The sequence below is a fragment of the Balaenoptera physalus genome (genome assembly GCF_965194825.1).
Source record: "Balaenoptera physalus genome assembly, chromosome: 13".
In the NCBI taxonomy this organism is placed as follows: domain Eukaryota; kingdom Metazoa; phylum Chordata; class Mammalia; order Artiodactyla; family Balaenopteridae; genus Balaenoptera; species Balaenoptera physalus.
The window spans coordinates 62,614,994-62,629,431 of record NC_138892.1 but is presented as its reverse complement, the minus strand read 5'-3'; the positions used below and the strand labels follow the sequence as shown (position 1 = coordinate 62,629,431).

Sequence of the window (14,438 nt, the reverse complement as noted above, 5' to 3'; positions counted from 1 at the left end):
TCGAGAGCACAGGGTCTGCCCTGATAACTGGGACAGCACATTGGTGCCATGGGGGTGCTGCTCTATGGAACTTGACTCTTATCCAGAGTGAGGCCTTGACCCCTCCCAGGGCTGGGCCTGATTCCAGCTCCTCTCCTGAAGAAGCCCAGAAGCCCCTGGAAGTTCTGGCTCTGCCAGGAAGTGGGCACTGGAGTCCTCTCCTGCTGAGGGGGTGGGAGAGCTGTTTGCACCCACCCGCTCCCCCAGCCAATGCCCTGTGCTGTCAGAGAACATAGTGAGAAGTGAGAGGTGAGAAGTGTGTGGTGAGAAGACCACACATTTAGCGCCCTAGGTCTGGGTTTGGGATGGACCAGCCAACTGGCAAATCAGCCCTTCCTGGGAGAGAGAGGGAGCCAGGCGGGGCATAAAGTTGTCCCCTGGGAGATGCAACCTCAGTTACCGTGGGAGGGTTTAGGAGGCAGGGGAAGCAGCAGCAGGTCCACGCTGGAGGGGCCCTGGGACCAATCTGTCCATTAGAAGCCACAGGCGTCCAAGCCTCCAGAGCAGCCGGAGTCAGGGTTGGCTCTTTGCCCAGGGCTGGGGGAAACCAGTCATTTAGACTCTTGGGGATGGAGGGGAGCTGCCAGAGCTGTGGGCGAAGAGCCTGCCCTCCCTGGAGGAAGTGAAGAGACAAGCGGGGAGAGAGATGCAGGAGGAGAAGTCAGCAATTGCGGCAGGTCAGGCCGTCTGGTTCCTGAAGCCCTTCCGCCGCAAGCCCAGGGGCTTTCCGAGCTCTGGGACCCGCCGCCGGAGGCAGGGACGGTTGGCTCGCGGAGCGGTGTATTTACGAAGCAGAAGGCACCAAGCAAACCGCACCAGCTGGCTGCCGCCACTGCTTTGGCCGCAGGGCGAGCACACGCCGGTGCTCACCCCCAGGTTCCTGCTGCAGCGGGCGCTGCAGACGCTGCCCGTCACCGGCCGGGAGCCCGAGACGCAGAGGTCCCCGCAGACGACCCCACCCCGGGAGCTGCTGACACCTGCGGGGGGCGGGGGAGGCGAGAGAACAGGGCTGAGTCGCCTCGCAAGGTCATCACCAGCGGCTCCTGCCTGCGGGCCAGAGTCCCCCCACCCCCTCTTCTCTTGCTCAGAGCTCCTTCCCTCTATTTCTATTCCCCCTTCCCCCTCAAACAACCTCACACCTGGGCACTTCTTCCAGTAGTCTAACCTCAAGCATCCTTGATAAACTGTTAGCCCAGGCCCTCCCTATAGGCTGAAATAGCTATTTAAGTTATCATAATCATTCACTGCCACATCCCCCTCCTTCCTTTCAGGGTCTTAAACTGTGCCCCCCGTCCCCGCCCCCCCGCCCCCCGCCTCCTGTTTTTGTAAATAAAATTTTATTGGAGCCCAGCCACACCTATTCCTGAAGTATTGCTATGGCTGTGGCTGCTTTCACATTACAACAAGCTAAGCAGTTGAGCGGAGACTGCATGACCCGCAAGCCTAAAATATTTACTATTTGGCCCTTTAAGAAAAAGACTGACCACCAGGAGCCCCAAGCTCTTATTTCAGAACCCACAGTATAGATAACTTACAGACATTTACAGCACCAATGCCCTTAAACAACCTTGTGGGGAGAGGAAAGAGTCAAAAATTAGTTGGGGGGAGCAGAACTTGCAAATTCCCTCCTCCAAGTAATCATGATGCAAATTAGATGCAAATAATATGCAAACAGGCTCCTAGCTCTAAGCACAGCTTGGAGGATGAAGAGACATCATCCCCATAGATGTGGTCCTCACCTCTGCTCCTCGCCCTCCAGCAGGCGCCTGTAGATGGCGATCTCGATGTCCAGGCCCAGCTTGGAGTTCATCACCTCCTGGTACTCCTTGAGCAGGCAGGCCATGTCCTGCTTGGCCTTCTGCAGGGCCTCCTCCAGCCCGGCCAGCTTGCAGCGGGCATCATTAAGGGCCGCCTCGCCCTGCTGCTCCGCCTCGGCCACGGCAGCCTCCAGCTTGGAGTTCTGGGGGACAGGGGAGGGTTATTAAGGCTCCTTCTTCTGGACTTAGGGTAAGAGACTAGGTATCCACTGACCATTGACTATCAGAGGAAGAAGGGGCCTTACTTGTTTGTTAGGTCAGGGGTTGCAAATTAGTGCTCTTGGGGAATGTTGGCACAGTGTCCTTAATTTTTGAAATTTAATGTAAAAATCCAAATTCCTGGCTTCTCTTGAAAAACCAGAGGATCCGGCCACACTGGACCTGCATTTCTGTAGGGCCTGCCTCAGTTGGATCTGATCAGCTCTGCCCGTTTGTTTTGTTTTCCAGTTTACCACACCCTAGTGCCTTCAGTACAGCCTGCTTCACTCACTTACTAACCTCTGGGGACATCAAAGTGTGTGGTCAGTGATCTAGAACAATGGGTCAGAGAGGTGAAATGGCTTCCCCCAAATCACATGGTGAGCTAGTGGCAGGGCTGGTTTGAGAGCCCAGGTTTCCTGCCTCTCAGACTGGTGCTAGTTCCTCTGCCCCATTCTGCCCCTGGGACCATGAAAGCCCTGGTCATTCCGTTCCCCTCCACAGCCCACTCCCTGCACCCCACATTCAGCGGGAACGGAGAGCATTCTCCATGGAGAAGACTTGCCTAAAGTTTGATGTTGCTCCTTTTCCCACACTTTGGCAAGGTGTCTGACTTAAATCCCCCTGCTGCAGGCCAACCCTGTTCTCTTTCTACGCTGAGGGGTGGGCCAGGCTTCTGTACCTGGCACTTGGCATTCTCAACCTCAGCCGTCAGCCTCTGGATCATGCGGTTCAGCTCGTTGATCTCCTCCTTGGTGCGGCGCAGGGTCTCCCCATGCCGGATCACCGTGGCCTTGATCTCCTCGCATTGGGGGGCAGCACAGATGCTCATGGGACACAGGATATGCCATCGCATTGAGCCCCACAGTTTGCACATCGGCCACCCCATCCTGAGAGCTGCCTGCCCTTCCCTTACCCATCCCACCTAGACAAAGGCCAAAGCCCTTTTAGCATCCCTCCTGCTAATACTTTCAGCCTTTAGCATCCCTGTTCTGGGAAGGGGGCGCTGGACCACTCACCTTGCTGGGGTACCAGGACTCAGCGTCAGCCCGGCTGCGGCTGGCCATGTCATCGTACTGAGCCTTGATCTCGGCGACAATGCAGTCCACGTTCAGGTCCCGGCTGCTGTCCATCCTGACGATGACTGAGGTGCCTGAGATGTGGGCGTGGAGGACTTGGAGCTCCTGAGGGGAAGTGGGGGAGTGGTAAGAGCTTCCTGGACCATAGCCCCACTCCCGGAAGCCCTCTTTCTCATGGTCCTTCCCTGTCTCCTGCCCTTGCTTCTTCCACAGCCTCACTGTCTGAAGCCCCAGTACAAAGGTGACATCTCCCCTTCAACCCTGGAACCTCTCAGGACCAAAGTCCCAAGGCTGAGAGGAGCCCAGCTCTGAGGCTTGCTGCCTGATTTCAGTCAGGGCCTCTGAAATCGGGCAGCAATTTACAATCTGTGCCTGATTTGTGAATATACAATTTGCGATCATTATCACCACAGTAACCAGGAACAACAGCTTGTTTGGGTTTGGCAGATAAGACAAGAAGCTATACTTTTTCATCTTCTGACAGTAAACCTGCCTCGGGTCCCTCAACTCTGCCCTGTGCTCCCCTCACCCAGGGGTTTCAGAAGCCAAATGGTGGCAAGTCCTTTCCAATGTCCAAATACCATCCTCCTTGCTGCCCCACTGCTCTGTGGCCCCTCACCTCTTTAAACAGCTGCTGCAGGAAGTCGATCTGGGTCAGGGTCTCCGCATTGGCCTCCAGGTCTGACTTTTGCAGGTAGCCGCAGTCCACATCCTAAAGGGAGAGGGTGGCACAGGAGTCTCACTGGGGAGACAGCACAGAGCTCTCCCCACCAGGGAGCGGCACCCCATCAGGCTGGGCACACTCTCTGGGCCCTCCTTAGCTGCTCATTCCAGTGCCTGGTGTCATGGCATTGATGAAGTCCTTTACTCAGTTCAAGGGGTCAGAAGCAGGTCTGGGTAAGGGAGGGGGTCTTGAGGTTTCCAGGCATTTCCTCTGGTACCCACTAGGATGATCTCTCTAGAATGCACAGCTTGCACTATCATGAAACTTAGGTTCTGGTGTAAAATGGCTGTTTTAATGATGATCCACCCCCCTCTGCTCTGGAATCTCATGGAAAGAAATCTAGAGATCTGTGGTCAGAAGAAGTCCCAGGGATCAGCTCTGCTCCCAAGCCAATGTGACTCAGGGCGAGACCCTTGCTTGATCTCTGTGCCTCAGTACACTGATGGCAGTTATGCTGAGTCAAGTCTAAGAGGTGAGGAACAACGGCACTGTTCATGCCAGCATCTCCCAGCTGTTGCTGGCCTGAGGATAGAGCCATCCCCAAGCATTCATGTACTCTTCCGTTCACAAAAATTTATGCAGTGCCTATTTTCTGCCAGGCACAGGGCAGAAGGAGGAGGGAAGCCATTGGCCAGATGGGAGTGCCCTTGGATGGTGAATGATTACCCTGCTTGAAGCAGGCAGTGTACTCTGATGTCCAGGGCCACCCAGGGAGCATTGGGGCATTTGGGGAAAGAAATAGGGGAGAGGTTGGGCTGTGTGATTCTGGGGAAGTTGCTCAGCTTTTCTGAATCACAGAGAGCTCCCTCTGCCTCTGTCCTTGGTTCTGAGTTGTGGGACATGTATTCTGGGGTCACTCACCTTCTTCGGGGCCACAAATTCATTCTCAGCGGTGGCCCTTAGTGCCACTTCCTCTTCATACCTGGGGACAAAAAGGGCACAAGTTTCAGTGGCTAGAATTCCAATAGGCTGGGATTTGAAGAGAAAGAAAGAGAATGAAGGCCCAGACAAACACATTCCAGGAACTGGATATTTTTGGAGGTGGTCATAGAACCAAAAAGTGTCCATCCCTTTCCTCTGGGTACTCAAACCAACCATGTCACCCACTGCTCTTCCTGTTTCAGGGCCAGGGTTGGTGCCTCGCACATTTTTGTAGGGCTCCTCTCTGCTTCTGAAAGGTAATTCCCTGGTGGTGGTGGTGGGCACCCTGACCTAGTTCTGGTGGCCCCTTTTCCTGTCCTCCTTACTTCCTTATCCCTACCCTACTTCAGGGCCCAACACAGCACCTGGAACATAGAATAGATGCTCAATAAATGTTTGATAAACTAAAATAAAATAAACACCTAATGATGAGGTAGCTGGAGCAGCTCAGACTCTCTCCAGTGTTCCAACTCCCATCCCAGAAAAGCATTTGATGCTTCCCAGACCCTAGCTCATTTTAGCAGTGTCACTATACTAGATGCAAAAGGCTCTCAGTCATCAAGACGGCTGGCCCCAACCTCCATCCTGGGAGTGAGGCAGACACACAAACGCACCGTTCAGAACAGGCACGCTCACTCCTCACAACGATCTCTAATCCCTCATTGGCCCTCCAGCTGCTGAGAAAGGTCTGGATCCTTGAGTGGGGAGGGGTGGGGGCCAAGGATGTCCTCCTGTCTGTGGTCTTCCCTTCACCTCCAGCCCTGCGAACTAGAGAGAGGAGGCAAGGACCCAGCAGCTCTGCAGGAGGAGGGTGCCTCAGGAAGCGCTAAGAGCAAGCTGGCCTGGCTGGAGGCCGCCCTGCAGCGGGCCAAGCAGGACATGGCGCGGCAGCTGTGCAAGTACCAGGGGCTCGTGATGGTCAAGCTGGGCCTGGATTTTGAGATCGCCACCTACCGCAAACTGCTGGAAGGCGAGGAGAGCAGGTGAGGGCTGGGCGGTGCTTGAGACGCGGTGGTGCAGGGGCATAGGGAGGGCACCACCTGGGTCCTCGCCAGCTTGGGAGGGGTGGGGAGAGGTGAGCTGGGTATCCAGGGATCTGTTCTCCTGGAGCCAGTTTTTTCCCTCCATCTTACAGCCCTTTAGACCAAAGATCCCAGCTAACGAGCACCTTTGGCACCTGTGATGGGCAATTCATTCACCCCCAGGATCAGAAAGCAGGGGCCAGTTTGTCTATCGAGACAGCTGCAGGGACCAAGGCCCAGCCAGGGGGAGTAAAGTCCCCAGTGTGGGGTGCCTTCTCCTCAACTCTGCCCATCTCGCCTCCAGGCCTGGGGAAGGCAGGGTTTATGGCAACAAGTAGGGCCTGGCTTTTTAACCTTAGGCAGGTAGAGACCCAAGGGCTGCCAGCTCCAGCTGGGCTCACCAGTCTAAGGGGAAGGAAAGGGAACGCACCGTGCAACAGACAATCTGCATTTATTGTCTCCTTTAAACGCCACAAAACCCTGGGAGGGAGGTGCTATTATCCCCATTTTACAGATGAGAAAACTTGAGTGTCAGAGAGTAAAAGACCACCTCAAGGACACACAGGTGGAAACTGATTGGATGAGGCTTGAACAATATCCTCCAGACAATTGACCTATCTCCTCTGCGGTCTCCTTCAAAGTGCCCCCCTCATGGTCTCTAATTTCAAGATAAGTTTAGGCCAAAGACAGTGTAGATCTTCTGCCTTCTCCCTTCTCTAAGAATTCATCAATAAAAGTGAATTATTTGACTTTAAGGCAGGAAGGGTTGAGTTTAAAGGCCCAGAAGGAGTCTTTACTCAAAAGGGCTGAGGGGATCTGAGAGAACCAAGCAGCTTGAGGAATGGAAGGATTTCTGCCTGTCTGGAGAGGGCCAGGAGTGCTTTGTCTTGAAGAATGGAGAATATTCTGCCTGGTAGATGGATTCACTCACCTGCTTCCTCTTTCTCCCTGCAGGCTTGGCCTGGGATTTGGGGCAGGGAACATCAGTAAGTAAATAATAGAGTAACTTGGGTTAGAGGGGTCAAATCTTAACTCCCCGCCACCTGCTGTGTGTGTATCCTCTTGGGAAGGGAGAAGGGGTCTGCTGCCTCTGTGTGTCTCCCTTTTGTGGGGGGCTGTTCCCTCTCGTAGTGGTTGTTTTGTGTTTGTGTGTGTTGGGGGAGGGCGTTCTGTGGTCTGCTCTTTGCGGGGAGGATCTCTTGGTGTGTCCTGGGGTGTGGGAAGAAGTTCTGTGTGTTTATCCCCGTGGAGGAGACTCTTTTTTTCTCGTGTGGGGAGAATCCGTGTCTGACTTCAGGGTCGGGGGGATTCCCGAGTTTGGTTCTGGGGGATGCGGTCTGTGTCTCTAACACTTTGGGGAGTTTGCACTGCACGTCTGTCTCCTGGGGGAGGGGGGTTGTCTGTGCATCTGTATGTCTGTCTTCGGGGGCGGCGCGAGCAGGGGAGAAGAAGGGGTTTCCTCCTCCACCAGCCGCTCTCAACACCTGCGGGCTGGTCTCAACCTCGGGCCTCTCGGTCCAGCTGCCGTCTGGAGCTGGCCCCGGCGCCCTGGAGACGAGCGCCCCTGGCGGCGGCTGCGCGCCCTGCGGCTCCCCTGGCGGTGTCGGGGGCTTCAGCTGCAGCGGCTCCCGTGGATGCTGAACCCTTCCTGCCCTGCTCAGGAGAAGTCAAGGAACCCTAGCTTCCGCCCCAGTGACTTAGCGCTGTGTCTCAGACGCCCCCTGCCACGGTTCTGGCCCTTGCCTCACCTTTCCCTCTTGGCCCCCACCTTAGAGTGTAAAGTCTTGGAATGTAGTTTACTGGACCATGACAGACCCATCCCCAGGGTGGGGACAGGCTGGACGCTGTGCCGCTGGGAGGCAAGGCGTTTGGCTTATCTGGACCCAGCGCCCCACCCCTCTGAACTACCCCACCCACTCTTTTCCTGGGACTCCTCCTTTGCAATAAAAAGTTATGCAGCGAATGGAGCCTTCCAGCTGTTTGTGCCTAGATTCCTCAGGCTATTTATCTCCAGAGCAAAGACAAAGCTGGCCGGATATGGGGGAGGGGAAAGAAAAGGGGGAACCCTTTGGTGTGTGGGTCCACGTGACTTCAGATGATGGTGGTATCATAGAACCAGGATCTTAAAGGTTGGTGAGTGTGTGTGTGTGTGGTGTGTGTGTGTGTCAGAGGGTCCCTGGTGAAAGGGAAAGAAGGGGTTAATTCGTGCATGATGGTGGACTTATTCCTAGCCTGGGGTCCACAGGCAGCCGTCCTTGGCGGAGTTGCTGAGAACTGCATGCATTCATCCACTCACTCACTCTACAAGCGCAAAATGGCCTCTGAGGGTCAGGCATAGTGCTTGGTGGGCAAGACACTCTAGTCCTGGGCCTCTGGAGATGACGGTCTGGTGGTGAGGCAGGCCACAAACCAGGACATGGACCAGAAAGACATACAGTGAGATAGGGATGAAGGTGGACCTCCTTCCGCTGCCCTGGCAGGGGCGCTTGAAGGCAGGCCCTGGGGAAGATGGCCCTGGCAGACTGGGGCTGGAGGACATAGACACAATTGGGTGGCCCAGGTTTTAGTTGAACAAGTGATCTGACTGTGGGCTGGGAACAGCATACCACGGTGGAGGAAAACATGGGCTTTGGAATCAGAGACTCCAGCTTTGCTTCTACTTCCAGATCCATGGTGTAGTGTCGGAATCCATCTCCAACAGGATCCAGGATACCCCAAAAGGATGGACAGCGTCGGCGATGAACAACAGGAAGGAGACTGAGACCCGTGGACTCAGCCAAGTAAAAATAGCACCATCTCGTGCTTTCTTTATTTCATATACTCATATATAGATTACAGTAGAATTACATAAATCATTAACATACATTGTAATATTATTGTTTTGAGTCGAAAGAATGAATCATTTTGAACCCACAAAGATTTCCTTAAAAGATTACGTAAACCATACATTTTAGTTTCTAGATTTTCTCATAAGATAAATTCCAAGGTTACCATTACGTACAGTACATGTTCTAAGAATTATTCTTGGTGGTTAACCAACCTTAACACCTAAGTCTAAATATATCCTTATATTCTATATATCCCTAGCCCCCACATAGCTTTTCCTACATGGACATTCCTTTTTTATAATGCCATTAAAATATCTAAAATATATTTTACAATTTCTATTTTGAATATTGCTACTCAAAGGCAATTTAATATAGCAACAAACAATATTAGGATCCCAATAATCTATTAAAGAATAACTTTCCAAATCATTTCTATTTGTCCCTAATCTAGAACATATCTGTTCACCAGTTAATTGATCAAATATCATTAAACTACCATTAATATTGAACCACAAATTATTATTACCATCATAAACACCCTCATATGGCCATATCTCTAGGGAGGATGGTGTTTTCCAAAGAAACATTTCCCTACGTCCAGATTTAGTCACTGTTTCCCAATGTCCCTCTTTAGGCACCGGGCCTTGCCAAACAGTACTCAAAGGGGAAGTCAGGAAATCTAAGATTTTTCCTTGGGGCAAATCCTGCCACACTTAAATTTACATGTATAGAAATTATAAGTATTGCTTTTACAAGGAGTGTAGTCCACCTTCCACGTGCGGTTCCGCCTTGCAGTTCCGCACTGGAGCGCCCCATGACCTTGTCATGGCGTTGCAGCCTCTGGATGGCTTCCAACAGTGTAGTTTGGTCTGAGTTTTCACAAGGCAACTTTGGGGGGACGGAAGTTAAGCCAGTTTGTGCGGGTGGGGTGAGCAGAGAAAGGCTGGGTTTCTGGGCTCTTTCTTGGCCATACAGGCCTGAGAGAAGCCTCCACTCAGCAAGCTCACATTCTTTTCTGTTGCACAAAGGATTACATCACCAATGCATCTGGGGAACAATGGTCCCTGCTTTCTATGTCCCTGGGTGGGGCTAAGGTGCATAATTAGCCAGAGGCCCCGGCTTTACCTTTTAAGGTTCACTAGTGCCAGAGTGTCTGCTGTGTTCTCTTGGGTCCCAGCCCAGAGAACAGGTACCCAAAAGGCCCCCCTTGCTGGATAAACAGAGCAGTCTCATGCAAGAGGAATGGGACCAGAACCTGGCTGGAAGTCTGTCATCCACCTGAGGGGTAGGGAACATGGCCGCACTGGACTCATGCATCAGACCCTTTTGATCCTTTCTGACTGACACCAGTTGTATAAACATTCTTACCAAGACTCCCAATGCAAAGCAGCTGCCTGAAAGCAGAGCCACTCCTCCACAAGATTTTTCAGCTGGACTCCTTATTCCCTGCATTTTGCTAGGAGGTAAGGAGATTCTCTGAGGTTCAAGGTCAAGTTTTTCCAGCTCCTGCTGTGCCGATCATGTCAACAAAGGAACTTTGTGGGATGTGCGGAAGGAAATGCCGCCCTTCCCCAGCCAGGAGCTGTAGGCAGGATTGACGGTGAGCATCCTGCATCCAGCATCACCGAGGACTGGTTGTGGACCACAGGTTCTCTTTCCAAATCCCAGGCCTGATGTCAGGCCGGGAGATCCCAAGGGCCATGAGGTCAGGTTTTACTCACTTGCTGGGCCAGGGCCACATGGGCCACCAGCAATGCTTGCGGTTTGGGGACCACTTTTCTGAGTGGCTCCTCTGGCCACGGGCCATATTCCAGCCTGGGGCATTTATGGGGAGTCAGTCCTCACTCATTTACAAGCTTTGTGAGTTGGAGTGACTTCTGGAGGGAGGAGGGTTGTCATCAGTTGCTTCTCAGCAGAAGGGGATCCCGAGGGATCAGTCCCTATCGGCTCCCCACGCCTGCCTCACACTTGATAGCGGCACTTAAAGTGCTGGACGTGACTTCACTGTGCTCGCATCTCTATTCGAGCCCCTCGAGCACGTGACCTTTCTCATCCATCTGTCTCCAGAGCCTGCCACGTAGTAGATATGAACGAGCTGAGGCTCTGTGGTCCTGTTTGGTCTGCTCAGTCCTTGGGTGAATTGGGCCCTGTTCTTCCACTATTAACGTGTTTCACGAGACCCTCCTTGAGAGTGTCTTGATGAGTCTAAATGCAGTCCTTCCTGATGTGATTCTAGCTGCAATTTATCAACCAGTCCAGTCTGGAATAAGAAGAAAGGGCCCAGATTCTGTTCCCAATCTTGCTGTTACTTTTCACCTGTTTCTGGGCCTCAGTCCTGCCCTCCCCAGACCTAACTAGTGAAGATTTATTTATCCCTTTTATTTTTCCTCCCTAATTAACCTCTCTGCTCCACAGTTTATCTGTAAAACAAGAATAGTACCTATCATAGCGTTGTTTCAGAATTAACTATATTACTATATGTAAAGTGTTGAAAACATAGTAAGAATTGTATCGATATGAATGTAATTAATATTTCACTTACTGGAGTTCTTGGGAAGGGTTTTGAGCACCTTTAAAGAAGGCTCTCCAACTTCAAGAAGGCCAACTGATCTCCCTCTGCCCTGGCTGGTGCTACAGTAATTGCAGGGCAGGAGGGGTACATAGGGGAGCCAAAGGGTTAGAGCTAGGGTTCCCTAGTCAGAGGTCACCTCCTCAGGATAACACCCAGCAGCACCTTCCCATCACCACTCCCACCATACCCAGTTCTCCATCTGTGACCCCATCTCACCAACACGAGTCCACTTGTGCACTCACACGTACCCACAAAAGTCCTCTCTTCAGCACATATATACAGGTATACACACATTCACACACATCATCACACATATAGGAACCCTCACAGTTACACACAAATGTACATGTTTCCACACAGATGCCCAGACACGTGTGTGTACCTGGTTGCAATCATTCTGTTCCTCTCACAGACAGCAGACTATAGACAGTGAGCTGTGCGGAATGAAGACACAGCATGCACACAGCACAGTGCATGGCACCTGGTCCCCTACTTCCCTCTAGCTCCTCATCCTTTCCCACATCTCCTAAAGAATAATAGAGCTTTCACTACTTACAATAGGCAAGACATGGACGCAACCTAAATGTCCATCGACAGATGAACGGATAAAGAAGATGTGGTATATATATATATATATATATATATATATATATATATATATATATATATATATACACACACACACACACACACACACACACACACACACACACACACACAATGGAATATTACTCAGCCATCAAAAAAAAAGAAATAATGCCATTTTCAGAAACATGGATGGACCTAGAGTTTATCATATTAGGTGAAGTAAGTCAGACAGAGAAAGACAAATATCATATGATATCACTTATATGTGGAATCTAAAAAAAATGATTCAAATGAACTTATCTTCAAAACAGAAATAGATGCACAGACATAGAAAACAAACATATGGTTACCAAAGGGGAAAGGTGAGAGGAGGGGTAAGCTAGGAGTTTGGGTTTAGCAGATACAAACTACTATATATAAAATAGATAAACAACAGGTCCTACTGTATAGCACAGGGAACTATATTCGATATCTTGTAATAACCTATAATGGAAAAGAATCTGAGGAAGAATATATATATATATATTATATATAAACTGAATCACTTTGCTGTACACCTGAAACTAACACAGCATTGTAAATCAACTATACTTCGATTAAAAAGAATAATAGAACTTTAAATGGCTAAGAGACTTTAAATGGCTAAGCAGTCATCTAGTCCAATCATTTTGTTTTCACTAGTGAATACACTGAGGCCCAGAAAGGGGAGGTGACTTGCTAAATGTCACACAGCGAGGTGTTTCATTTTCTTCACCATTCTGTATCATGGGCAATATGTATGTGATCCATTCACCCTCGCTCCTCTGCCTGAGCTGTCCAGGAGTGGGAACCTAGATCTGTGAAGGTGAAGATTGTGGAACTGGAGTAGGAAAGAGAAGGTCAGAGCCAGAGGGAGGGTGAGAGAGTGAAGTATGACAGGTTATCAAGGTCCAACTGGGCTGATGAGACTAGTGAGATGCAGAGGGAGGGGTCAGTTGACAGAGATGAGAAGTCCCTCAGGACTGGTGGCTTCTGAACTGGGGAGGGATGGAGGGATAGAGCTGGTTCTGGGGCCTCAGGTCTGGACTCCAGACAGGGCCTACTTCTGAGCTGTGTGGTGTCACAGCACAGAGGGCTGGTTAGAACAGTTGCATATTCTGGAACTCTCTGAGGGCTCTGTCCTCAGAATTCCATTGGAGGGTGGAGGGGACACATTGGTTGCCAGGAGACCTGGAATTAATCCCATCTTTTAAAAGAGCCAGTGTCTTTTCAGACCGCTCACTTCTGATCTCTCAATATTCTCAATGATTTCTATCACACTTAGAGATGGGGATGGGGACTTCCATTTCTGCTATAGTTTCCTGGGCCCGGCACTGGAAGTTTAGAGATTCACTCTGCTGTACAGATGTATGTTCAGGGACTTGCCTTGGCCTATAGTGAAGCTGAGGGGCCATCTCCCCACTCCCACCAGCACTTGTAATATCCTCATCAGTGTGGCGGGGACGGTTTCCTGCATGAAGGAGCCTGATGGCTTGGAAGACGTGGGGATTTCTTTCTGTGCTTGCAATCTCTGATCACAGATATAAGTGTAATGAGAGGCTGCCCATGGCCCTGATCCCAGGAGGGATTTCTACTTTATATTCTGCAAAAGAATACTACTGATGATAAATGCATATTGTGATTTTGTGGCAGGCACTAGGTATTTTATGTATATGAAATTCCTTAATCCTCCCAACAACCCTAGGAGGTAAAAGAGAGGTGCTCTTTTTCTCATTTTCACTTTAGACATATGGAAACTGAGGCACAGAGAGGGTAAGTAAATTGCCTGAAGTCACTCAGCTAGGAACAGAGCTCAGTTTTGGACACATGCAGTTTGGCTCCAGGGTCTGTGTGCTCACCTCTACACCACATCATCTTCTTGCTACGTGCTGTTTTCTAGCTTTGAGGCAATTTATCAGCTATGGAAGGTCTCCAAACCCCAAAAGGACTCCATTAAAAAAAGACAGCCATATGAAAGGCTTTTTGAAAGTTTAAGTCATGTTCATGTATTCACCCCTTAAAGAATTCTTGGAAATTACTCAGGCTTGAGTCTTCCCCACCAAAGCCAGGAGTGATGTTTCCTTAAGCTTTGAGTGACTGGTGCATCTACCCGTAGGTTTACAGATGTGCACAGATATGTTCTCTGGGAGGCAGCTGTGGTTTAGTGAAATGAGCACTAAACATGCTCACGGGGTTCAAACCCCAGCTGTGCCACCGAACTCAGGGTGGGGCCCTGCCCTGGCTACTGTGGGAGATATTGTGAAGGTGGTATGGATAAAATTACAGGATGTAGCGGCCTAGCACAATGCTTGGCTAAATCTGAGAGTGCTGTGAGCCCAGGGACAAAGGACTGTAGTGGAGACCCCAGATCTAGGGCTTTTTCTGCTCCATGTGACTTTGGGGACCCTCCCAAACCTCGACCCCTGAGGAGGATAGCAGAAGTGCAGACAAGGCCCAGGGTTGGCTATATTGATTTATTGGAAACACAGATCAAGAAAGAGAGGAACACGGCAGAGAAGGAAGGGGAGATGCCGGGACAGAGTGGGAGCTTTGGCCATTGGCCCCATGCAGCCCAGGTCCTGATCCTGGTCCTCCCTGCCCCGGAGTCCCCTTCCTGTGGTGGCCAAAGAGA

At 51.0% G+C, this 14,438-nt stretch overlaps 2 protein-coding genes across 3 annotated transcripts; one reads left to right on the top strand and one right to left on the bottom strand.

Moving 5' to 3' along the window:
* Nucleotides 1-46: 46 nt before the first annotated feature.
* Nucleotides 47-5,005, bottom strand: LOC309641331 (keratin, type II microfibrillar, component 7C-like; the record flags this gene model as incomplete). Its single annotated transcript, XM_082421176.1, has 6 exons — nucleotides 47-2,011; nucleotides 2,737-2,856; nucleotides 3,074-3,238; nucleotides 3,753-3,845; nucleotides 4,719-4,779; nucleotides 4,953-5,005. 6 exons carry the CDS (start codon nucleotides 5,003-5,005, stop codon nucleotides 1,775-1,777), a joined length of 729 nt encoding a protein of 242 aa, XP_082277302.1. The 3' UTR covers nucleotides 47-1,774.
* LOC309641162 (keratin, type II cytoskeletal 59 kDa, component IV-like) lies at nucleotides 1,926-11,916 on the top strand. 2 transcript variants are annotated; one of them, XM_082420906.1, is made up of 4 exons: nucleotides 1,926-5,464; nucleotides 5,538-5,761; nucleotides 6,755-6,786; nucleotides 8,467-11,916. In XM_082420906.1, exons 2-4 carry the CDS (start codon nucleotides 5,658-5,660, stop codon nucleotides 8,559-8,561), a joined length of 231 nt encoding a protein of 76 aa, XP_082277032.1. In that variant the 5' UTR covers nucleotides 1,926-5,464; nucleotides 5,538-5,657; the 3' UTR covers nucleotides 8,562-11,916. The 2 variants fall into 2 exon arrangements, with proteins under 2 accessions (XP_082277032.1, XP_082277031.1); XM_082420905.1 differs by having other exon boundaries at nucleotides 7,322-11,916.
* The last annotated feature ends 2,522 nt before the right edge of the window (nucleotides 11,917-14,438 follow it).